Source organism: Ptiloglossa arizonensis, chromosome 13, assembly GCF_051014685.1.
Source record: "Ptiloglossa arizonensis isolate GNS036 chromosome 13, iyPtiAriz1_principal, whole genome shotgun sequence".
Taxonomy (NCBI): domain Eukaryota; kingdom Metazoa; phylum Arthropoda; class Insecta; order Hymenoptera; family Colletidae; genus Ptiloglossa; species Ptiloglossa arizonensis.
The window spans coordinates 13,009,503-13,021,501 of NC_135060.1; the positions used below are offsets into that span (position 1 = coordinate 13,009,503).

The following is an 11,999-nucleotide window of genomic DNA, read 5'->3' on the forward strand; positions in this document are numbered from 1 at the left end:
AGGACAGACAAGTGAGTCTTCAGCCACGCAGGTATTTGCGTGTGCGTTTCTCTCCTCTTCTGACACGCGCGTTCGAAGATCGTTTGCGCGAGTGAAAAGAAAAATTACGTTTTCGGTACGAAAGCAATTATCTGTCTCATCTCGAACACTGACGGGTAAATTATGGAAGCAAGGAACTCGCGCAAAGTTTGTCGCTTCAGTCGATTCGCAATCTCTGCGCTTGGAAGATCGCGACAGATATTTTAAAGCGAATGAAAGATCAGTCTCTGGTTGAGGGAAATCCGGTGTCACGAGTAAATGGAACGTGAGATCGAGTAATTTTTGTTCAAACGTAGGCCTCGGAAGACTGACTAAAACGTCCGACACGATACGATTCTCAATCGAGGTTAGGTTAGTATACAATTAAACTAACACTTTTTACTCGCTTATCTTTTTCATACATATCGAGATACATGCGCGATAAAGATGTCGGATAAAATGAATAAAAAAAACTTGCTTGCAGGAGATTCTTTCTCTCTCTTTCCAGAATACATACGCGCTTGTGTAACTGGAAGAAGAGAACATCAATCCTGGATGGAGCAATGTGACGTATTGGGTTAGACGTTTTTTAATCAGAGCTCGCAAGGCACCGCGATTGAGCAAAAATTACCCGACCTCGTCCATATTTCCCTCGAGGTAAGACCGATCTCCCTTCTCCCCATCCTTATCCGCGTAGAATAATGGATCGACGTTCGTTTTCAAGTATTATTTTCGTGTAGCCCCCTTCGCGTTTGGAAACATATGCGTACACGTTTACCGACGCGTTATCGCTGCTGTGTGTGCTCGTGTGTGCTCAAGTTATTCACCGCTCGGTGCACTTGCGATCGAAACAGATACAGAGGTAGAAGAGCTGTCCACGTTCGACGCGAGGACACCCGGTAAGCGTTTGAAAAGCGACGCGCCCCACACTGTAACGCGCACGATCGGCGCGTCGTTCTTTTCGAGACCGTTTAGAGTGCCGTTTACTCGGCGTTGATATTAGCAGAGATAAGAGACAAAATAAAACAAGTTAAAGTACATACTGCCCGCTGAAGCACACACATAACATTGAAAATAACGATGTGGAAAGAAGAAGAAAATTATGTCTGTCAACGTTACGTGTATGCGTGTGTGTTTCTGTGTATCGGTGTGTACCGTACACGTGCGCGATTACGTTACTTGGTACGCGTATGAATTTTCGCACGTATAAGCGTGAGTATGGCGTGTATGTGTACGAGCATATATATATACGTATACGTATACATATACGTATATATATACACACGTCTGTGTCGGTGTGTTTGTGCGTATATGTATGTGTTACGTTGAAGTACGTATTTGCGGGTAAATGCATATAAAATGTCAAAAAACTCGCATGCGATCGTATACATAATGTAAAAGCACCTCCTCCTAGCTGTAAAAGTAAACACATAAGTCGCAGTTCACGTCCAACAATTAATAGAATTAGTAAACAAGTGTTTTCGGCAAAAAAGGAAAAAAGAAGACAACGAATTATAAATATAAATCTGGCGCTGAAAAAAATGAGACACAAGTGTACGTATATATGTGGATATACATATATATACATATATATATATACATATATATATATATACATATATATAATCGCCAAAAAATTATACGTACTGCCAAATATGTATACAGATATATAAAACACGAGGAAAATTACGAAAGCTGTAAAGAGCATTAGCTTTGTGCAATTACGTTGCCAAGTTACGTCCGTGCGAGATGGCGCTTTTCCAGCATGACGCGGCGTCAGTTGGTCGCGTTGGGCAAAAATCTCGTCAGGGTGTCGAGAAGTTAAAATTACGATCGTCACTTCGTGAAAAGGAACGCGTGTTCGGCTGGAAAAGCATCAGCGCGCCAGAAGCAAGGATAGCCAACAGAAGTAAGATAATAATGCATGTATCGCTACAGAAGAAAGACGAAAATCAAAATTCGGTTGTGGAAATGAAAGATCGTCGGCAAATTAAGTGACAAGAAATTAAAGAAAATAGATATTAAGAGACGGCTTCAAAATTGAACAGAGAAAGGAAACGACGGAACAAAATAATGTACCGGTCGAGAGTAAGAGAAGAGAAATATAACAGAGGGACCTCTAAGTTAAGTGCCGGCCTGTGAAAAAGAAATCCCACGTAATATGTACATGTGTACTCGGTCACACGGATTCTTGTCAGTCGAGGGACCAACGACCAAGTTCACGCTACTTCTACATCGCGTCTCGTCTAAATTTCACGACGAAGCGATTCCAACCTTTCGAAACAATTGATCTCTACGCGAGACTGATAACGAAGTAACGCCACTGTGTCGGTAGATCGATCACGCGTTCAAAACTTTACGATATCGCAAGGATGAAATTATCGTTTATTAAACTCGTTTCGAAAGGTTAAGAGTCGCTCCGTGGCACGATTGGCGGCATAATGATTCCGCGCATCCATCTCGCGCAGCCAAGTTCATGGCGCGAAAGACCGAGACGCGTCGTGAAGTTGGCCGCTCGTCCCTCGATTGGCGGGAATTCGCGCGGTCGTGTGTACAACGAATAATGTTATCGTAATCGTTTGCTAGTGTGCGTGGCGTAAGAGTTCGTTAACATCGATGCAAATAGTTCGAAAAGACAAAAAATTAATGGACATCACTACGCTTCATTCACTATGGTCATGACACTACGAACGATTATAGGTTATAAATGTGTCATCGTTTGGCTTTCTACGGCTTTTGTTCCCTGATTGGTCAAGCATTCGCGTAGAAAGCGTTGCGATACGGGTTGGACGAGAACGATAGTGAATCTTTCATCGCGAATCCGATTAGTTTCGCGCACGCGAAATCATTTTCTTCTACCGAGAAACAGTCTCGGCCAATCAAGGGTTAGAGATTATTAACGTTCTAAGTAGCGAAATCCAAACATGTTTATATTGAATATTAATAACATTATATATATATACACATATGCATATATATATATATATATATATATATATATATATATATATATATATATATATATATATATAAATATATTTATGTATAAACAGGCAGCAGGCAATTAATTTTAAGACCATCAATGATGTAACGTCCGGAGGAATATGTATATATTTTCTCTTTTTTCCTGATGGATGAAAAGGGTGTGGAGATTGAGGAGCATCGAGATATCCAGACGGGATTGAATTGAGAGACAGAGTGAGATGGGCGTGATTCGGTTTGTTCGTCGTTGACGCAGAAATATCGTTAATAAAGAGTTATTGGACAAATTTTTCAGCGTAACCGCTGTGCAAATTATTCGGTTGATAGCCTGAGGCGTCAGTTTTGGCACGATTGCGATTTAAAAGAAACAAAAAAAAAAGTGAAAAAAAAATAATAAAGAAGTCACTTTTACGTACGCAGAGACTATTTGTTCTTGCAAGCAGAATATGCACTACAGAAACGTTCGTATTCTCAAAGAGGAAAGACGAAAAAAAAGTAATACAGTTTGAGCATACTTCGCACAAGTTCGATCAACTAAAAGAGCAAAGGCACATTACATTAAGATATTAACAAAAAAGAAAGAAAACAAAAAAAAATGAAAAAAATTTGAAAAATAAGGCAATGTACGAGAAGACTAATAGGTAAGACATAAAAAGCACACCAAATTTTTTTTTTTTTTTTGGTCGTTGAGTGAACTTAAAAAAGATTCAATAAACATAGTCTGTGCATTGTTTTCAATTTCAATTATATTTCTTTTATTTGAATTCATCGCTCAATAAATTTCATGTGACCCGAACTTAGTGCAAGTCATCAAGTATTACATCACAAATAGGTATCGTTACGATTACTAATTATCATCATTATTGTATGTTACCAAATATTATAATAATATAATACCGTAAGACCAATTGTAGTTAGTTGATAAATCGATCGATATATTTCCGAATTCTATTTGCAATAGTTTAATTAACGACATTACATTGCATATATTTCTTATTCTTTTCGTACTCTTCTTTTTTTTTTTCTCATTTACTTAATCGTAAATTCCTAACATCGGTAGTTAGTTTTTAGACGAGGGAGACAAAGGACATACGAAAACTTTGAACATATCGTTTGGCGGGGAGTAATAATATGGATGGTACAAGGAAAAGTCGAAACACGATGGTAATTCCGTATCCGTATACAAAATTAAAAAAAAAATATATATATATATAAAAAAAGAAAATTGTTCGAATAAAAGATACGATCGTATTCTAAAGAAATCGTCGACGTATGTAACCAAAGATATCTCTTTTTAATCCCAGGCTGGAAAGTTCATTAAAAACTTGGAATAATCGCTAACCAATATTGAATCAATTTGATCGATACATGTATAGTGCGAGGAGAATATGTATTCGAAACTCAACAAAGGACAATCAAATATGCCTCGATAGAGTTGAGCATATTTGACCAGACACTCCTCTATTCTCTGCTCTCGTTCTCCGCAGTACGAAACACAATCAGTTAATTTGTTAACCTACCTACTATGTACACATGTTACTATGTGCGTATGCATGGCTGGATCGGCGCGTAAAAACGTATTCTGCATACGTACATAAATGTATAGATTCTTTAAAACGTTAAAATTCTGAATTGTAAAAATGTACAACGATCTGCGAAACCGAGCAAGAGGAATCTTTCGAGAAAGTCCATGACAGAGTGCTTGTTCTTTCAGTGAGAAACGACAATAAATTCGAAAAGATATCATTTTGATATATTATCGTATCACTCGTATTCATCGTAATCGTAACAAATTGAAAATTTATCGAGACTATTTAGGAATTGCCCTTCGAGCGGTTGTTACGCGCAAAGTAACATTATTTAATCAACGTATCGTCACGAACATACAAATACGTAGTAAAAGTAATATAATTTTATAATTTCTCCCTTTCACTAGGATTGTACAGTGTAAATGCATATACATATTCAAAGTATAATTTTACTTTCACCCTCGAAAGATGAGCATTTCGAACAAAACGTTATTAAAATTCACCCGAAGATTGCTAATTAGGACACACGCGTAGATTTCTATCGTCATTGAAGGTGAATGTTTTAATCGTCGCTTATATTGTTGCTCCGAATACACAGTGACTCGAAAATTTCCTCGTATGTTTCGGAATAATAATTGTAGGAGTTACAGTGCGTTACAAAGAATCGATTCCACTGTAGAAAAAATTAATTTAAAATATACATAGTAAAATTATCGATCTTGGAATACAGCTTTGCAAATAAATTGAAGAAAAGTGAGAAGATATTTTTTCTTCGAACCTTTTCTTCGAACTCTCTTCTTCAATGACCGATAAACTTTATTCTCGAAAATGAAACCACTGTTACGTTCACTTTAGAATTAAATTCCAATCTGTAATCAACACTGTGCGAACAAATCCTCGAATCGATCTATCTCTCGTTTTTGTTCAAACAGTTATCGATAACTGTAGAAGAGCAGTCGTCACCTAACCGCCTCGAACGATTCTTTCGCTACTCGCTACATTAAATCGCGTTACTCGAGTTACCGCAGCACGCACAATGAATCTACTTCGCGTCCGAATTACAATCATTTCTTTCTCCAACGCATAATTCGACTTACCACGGGCCCGATTTCTCCGTTAATAATTTTTCTCCGCTGTGAAACGAATACAGGGAACACGCATCGGCGCCAAATACTCGGGACTTCTCTGTAACTTTGTTCACGCGAGCGTCGAGTTCGTTACCGTCGAATACACGGAAAACGTATTAAATTCGCTTTCTACGAAGAGCCGTTTCTTGTTCCTGAAAAAGGGAGTTCCATTTCACAAACGATCCGCGAGAGTTTCTACGCCGATACGCTTCCCCCGTCTGATTTTATTCATTTTCTCGCGGAACTACCGCGCGAAACTTGTTAATTTCGCAAAAGCCGTCGGGCGAAAGAAACGATACAGGCTCGAGGGAAATCTGTAAACTCGAACATTATAAAACTTACGGAGCTCTACGCGAGACAGACGAAAGTTTCAGCGAAATTTAACGCCGGATACTTGCCGGCGCGGCAAGAAACATTATTGTTGCTTCAGAAACGTTTTCTTGCACCCGCTCGTCGACACGTTCCTCGTTATGTCGACGACAAAAAGCTTGGGAAATTCGTGGCTCTTAATTAAACGCGGCGTCGTCTGTCTTCGAATGCCAAACGCACTTTACTTCGGAGATACAATTCGACGAATTTTGTGTTCGCTACCGATCATGAATTTTCGAGGGACTTGTTCTGCCTCTGAATAATATAACGATGATGATGATGATGATAGTAATAATAATAATAATAATAATAACAACAACGATAATAATAATGATGATGATGATGATAATAATAATAATAGTATCTTTATTACGTAATGTATAGAGAAAAATATGTTTCAAAATGACGGTGTGTATAAATGCGTAAAAGGTGAGGTTACGAAGTCTAATCTCAATCTTGCAGCAGACAAGCGTAATAAAATGAATCTGTGATAGTCACGCTACACTTGAGCTGAAAATTACCATTTGATACCCGCTTCATGCTTTCCTTTTTAAACCTAACCTGCCCGCTAATCTTACGGCAGGCAAGCGTAATAAAATAAATCTGTAGTAGCCCGACTATGCTCGGCTTGAAAACGACCGTTTGATACTTGTTTCATAATTTTTTAAATCTAATCGCAAACGTTTACAATCCTTAAACGACCGCGCCATTTTTTCTACGCAAAGTAATGCAACGGAGTCTACATGAGATTCTTTCCGATGAATATTAATATCAACGTGTTCATTGGCTGGGCGATATATCGATTAACATCGTTTATTAGGGAAAGTTGTACCTACAAACACTTCGGAATACAAAATTCTTAGAAAAATAAAATGTATATTTATATGCTTCTTGAATAAGAAATTAAAAACACACGCATCTACTTGACTAATATCCCAAAAATGTAATTGCTCGTTCGAGTTTACACACGCGGTGTGAAATATGTAAAGTTGAACGTTTAACCGACTAATTTAAGATAACTTAAAATTATGTAACCAAAACTTAGATTAAAAAAGTTGTTAAAAAAGAGACTAGAATCGTACAATAGAATGTTATTGATCAAAGAACGAAGGTCCTCATCGGAACGTTCATTTAAGGACTAAACGTAAATCTGATCGTTTTTAAACTTATTCACAATAGTGACCATCGAATATCTTTTTTTTACGAACATGACTCACCAATGTATCCACGAAATAATTTAGATCAGTTTTTCTAATTCGTGAAAAGTATTGTTCGAGGCATAGGTGTGGTAATTAATGTTTAGCATTCTTGCATTGCGAGCGACTGGCTAAAAGATTCAAAAAATAGGTCCTTGTGTTATATAAATTTGATTCGATGTTTCGTTGCTTCTGAGTAACGGTGTGTTGTAAAATCACAATCGTTTAAGCGTTAAATGTTAAGAAAGGAATGCAAGTCGATCTTATTACGTTTTACTTTGCGTTAATGTAACAATGCTTTTGCCAATTCTTCTTGGAGCGATTAACTCGAGTTTCGTAACAATTTACGTTACTCGAAACATTCTCTAAATTTTTAAATATCTTTCGTTACACCGCTATAGCATCCTTTTCGTCTCGTAAAATGTTCAAAACGATAAATGTTCAAACGATTTTCTTTTTCCTTTCGTTTTCCATATGGTTGCTCTAGGCAAAATACGTAACGGAAAAGTGTCTCGTATTGTACGTCCGAGGGTGTAAAAAATTGTTGCAAACGAAAAGAACCGAGAGTACGGTTTCAAATAGCCAGAAACTCGTCCCGAAGATCGTTGCACGTTTTTATAGTCGCCTACTTTTTTTTTCCATCTTTTATTTCGCCATAGTGTTGTGCCTTTTTTTTTAAACTTTTTTTTAATATTCCTGTAATATAATCGTAATTATCATCACGGTTTCGTCGTTGCCATTATAGTTGCTTGAATTATCCTTATCAATTTACAATTTTCCTCGAGAGCCACCGGCCATTGGCGACCATTGCTCTATCCCCGTATCGTGTAATGCTTCTCTTAATCGAAATTTACGTACGCCGTAGGTGTAGTGCTATGATAACCATAAGTAATTACTAAGAGTACATATAAATCGTAGCCACACTTTTTGCTCGCGGCCTGAATTGCCCGCGATTACGCCCGGCGAGCCATTATCCCGTCTGAGGACGCGACTCGCTCGCCATTTTGTTTCTGTTCGTCATTAATGAGCTTCGTTTCGCTCTAGTTCGCTCGGTTACAAGTGATCCGTGAAATCACCAGTTTCACGCGGATCATCCCGTGCGATACCGTCGTCGTTAAATATCAAACCTAACTGCACATTCGATCGAAGGGAAATCGAAATAATAATTCGCTGAAACGGGTCAGCGTCGAAACTGCGATCCCACAGCGTAATGCGAACGACAACGAAGCCGAATTATTCACGCGACACACGTTCGTACAAAGCTAAAAACATCTGGATCGTTTACAATCGCACACGCAATATACTCATTGTCGCGAATAAATGTATAGAAATATATGGCGTATCTCTCAGCCAGGCGAGACGTTCGTTGCGTCTCCCGTATTCTTTAAAATTGCCGCGAGAACACCGACGTGAGTCAGCGATCATCTCTGACTTCCAGCCCAGGTTCCTGCCTCTAGCCTGCGCGGCATTCGACGAACGTTATTCGTCTATCGCGATCGACCGATACGTATTCTTGACGCTCGAGTCGTATCAATCCCCATCTCCCCAACCCACCCAACCCACCCAACCCATTCCCACCCTAACCCCAAACATCCCGAAAAAGTGAATCCAACCAGTGTTCGCGAGATCGGTCCGCTAAAATATTGACTACTTCGGGCGGGCGCCGATACCGATCTCGATCGGCGTCTCACGTTCCCGCTTAGAAGCGTGTGTGAAACGGTCGCGAAACGTAGGACGCGGCGCGCGTTAACTGATCATTTCGTAACGAAACACGCGAAAGAAGAAACGGAAGAAAACAGAAAGAAGAGAAACCCGGTTGACGATCGACTTCAATAGTACGCGTGGACGTAGATGAGGTTGTGGATCGGGTGATGGTGGGCGTGGGGGTTGTGCAACGGAGTGCAGAAGGAGGTGGTGGTGATGGTGGTCGGGGACGGAGGATGATTGACAGATTGCATCGTGGAAACGGGCGACACCTGATTGGGGGGACCGGCCGGCACTTGGTACACGGTATTGGGCGCGGCCATCGGGCACCTTGAGGCCCCGGCTGCGCCGTGTTGGGCCCCATGCTGTTGTTGTTGTTGTTGCTGTTGTTGTTGTTGTTGTTGAATGTAGTTTGGTGGTAGACATACCTCGAGGCGGTCGGTACGCGGCATCTTCTGCGGCATCGCTACCGTCTGCGGCACCACGCCGAGCGGGCTTCCCACTCCGGTCGGATCCGCCGGGCCCATTATCGCCGGCATGATGGGACTGGGAGCGAAATACGGGCTGTACGTGTTGCCAACCTGCGGCATGCCGGTCAGGTACGGGTTCGTCGCCTGCGAAAACACACCCGGAAAGTATCCAGGTAACACGGATTAGAACAAACCTATCCCCACCTTCGCTCCACGCGGGTCGTCTTCGATTATGCCCCCTTTGTTACGCTAGCCTTCGAACCTGAGTCACGCTAGCCGCCCCCGAAGCCCGCTAATACATCACCCACACCCCAACCCCCCACCCCCCACCCCCCGCACCTTCCCACCCTCTTAGCTTTACGGCCAAACTGTTCGTTGTTTTCGTGTTCGATCGGAACGCGTCGAGGCTCCGCGAGTATCCATCCTCTGTGTTTCATCGATCTAGCTCCGGGTTAACTGGCGTTATTTGAAACAGACCTGTCCAGAATGGTGCACCACCGGTGGGAACACGATTCCGCGTGAAATACCGGGTCGAGAGCGCGGAACGAAGAACAATGGCGACACCTCGAGGACCTCGTTAGCGGATTGTTGGCGGAACCTTTGTAACTTATCAGCCCTGACACCGCGTATCGGTGTATATCCATATAAACAAACCGATACCATCGCGTTGCGATTACAGTGCGGAGCGAATATTCGGTTACGAAAGTTTCACGGCCAATGGGGGCCAATCACGAGCGCCACACGGTGTCCCCGAGTCTATACGCGACACGTTTCACCGAATCTCTGTCCATCGATCGCTATGCATTCTCACGACTTTTTATTCCTCCGTCGAGATATTTGCAGAAAATTATCTCTTTTGTTAACAATCCGTCGAGATTTCTCAGAATCGTTCTTACAGAGATGTTACTTAATTTTTTATTTTGAAATTTTTATCCATTTTCTAGCCGTAGTCTTTGATTTTCAATTGGTAGAACAATGACTCGAGTGCGTTCTCAATAGTGCGATTCTTTTTTAAATTTGCGTTTTTCGAGAATGTATAGCAATCTTCTTCGTACGGGACTTCCATTTTCGTGTTCGAAAATCCATGAAATATTCGTGCGCTCGACTGTACTCAGATTAACGTATCTCTCCGTGACTCATCATTTTTTATCGCGTTTGCGCAAATATTGACTGTGGCACGATTGCAAATATTACAACAGCTTCCTACGGTTCGTGTGTCTACCTTCGTTACCGGCAAATTTGATCGTGGAAATATTAAAGAAAGATGTAATTGAAGAAACACGCCAAAAAATATACCCGGCGAAAAAATTTAATTTTGGAAATGTGCATAAAACGATAAAAAAAAAAATGAACTAGATAATCAATAATGCATATTTGAAATTAAAAAGATATTTAGCGACACCATAATTATAATAATTTCAAATCGGAAAATGGAAAATAACGAATTATAGTGTTACGTATACGGTAATCGGAGCTGAAATGCAGCAGAAACGTACACGAACCGATAGATTTTGTTGAAATATAATATTGTGACTTATTTTTGCACAAAATTGAGTATATTTTGGTTGTCGACAGTTGTACAGGTTCTAGGTACTGCATCTACTATTATCAATGGATAACGTGTATCCGATTCATCGTATTATGTGCCGTATCAAATTATGCCACCGTCAATATTTATAAATAAACACGGAAACGACAAATTATAAAAAACTAACACGATACGTTTCGATCGCCACCGGATAAATCTCACCGAATAATAATAGAAAGGTAGAATAAAAACTGCACCAATTTTTATTTTCATCGACGAATGACTCCCGCGTGTCTCGAATTGAAATAAAAAAATTCGATTTCTAGAATAAAATCACCGATCGTACGCGTTAAAAAATCCAAACCGATTTCGCGACCTTTCTCGAGGACGTACTGTATTATTTACCTACGTTCCGAACAACGAAAACGAGTCGTATAATATTCTCGATTCCTCGCGCGAAAATTCCTTTTCCAATTCTCGAACGAAAAACAAATTGTACGGAGTTCGTGGACAGGCCTGATTCGGAACCCGTTTCTAACAAACTTTGGTCGATATTCTTTTTTTCGCAAGCGCTTCGAATAATTGAAACGAAATGAAAATAATAATTAAAATATCTCGAGCGTTAATTCAACCGGTCCCGCGCGGATAATCAGAATTTCAATTCACCGCGAAATTTCAGGCGGCTGGTAAGAGTAACGAATAAAAAAGTCGCGTTTACTCGCGAAGCCTTGATCGTTCTTTCCTTCTCTCTAACCCCGGTTTGAACGACAAGCGCGCGTCCCCGCAAGAAGCGTCTGGTTTTGCAGGGAACGGGGTTCCCAGAAGCGAAGGCAGGTAATTTGAAGCGCAGCCGAATGAGCTGGACGCCCGTTCCTTCTTCTTCTCAAGGATCTGTGCTTGTATTCTTCGAACTTTCGTCGACGTACAGAAGCTTCCCGGACCCGAGGCACGCTAACCGTCGAAAAACTTTACCGCCTTCCGAACACCGCAATAACGACCACTGACCCGGAAAACCGCTTCTCGTCACGATCGAAACGATACATTTTTCCCTCGGAAAAGCCAGCGTGCCTCGGGTT

At 40.6% G+C, this 11,999-nt stretch overlaps 1 protein-coding gene across 12 annotated transcripts in view; it reads right to left on the minus strand.

The window, feature by feature from the left end:
* LOC143153680 (protein muscleblind) overlaps positions 1–11,999 on the minus strand; it is a 648,624-nt gene that overhangs the window by 47,654 nt on the left and 588,971 nt on the right. For 11 of the 12 annotated variants that reach the window (XR_012993884.1, XR_012993885.1, XM_076325105.1 and 8 more), the window contains one exon: positions 9,354–9,539. The exons of the other annotated variant lie outside the window; for it this stretch is intronic. Coding sequence is in view for 9 of the 11 variants with exons in the window: in XM_076325105.1 (XP_076181220.1) it covers positions 9,354–9,539 (186 nt within the window). In the remaining 2 variants the exon portion in view is untranslated. The remainder of the gene's footprint in view (positions 1–9,353; positions 9,540–11,999) is intronic. 12 annotated transcript variants of the gene reach the window in all.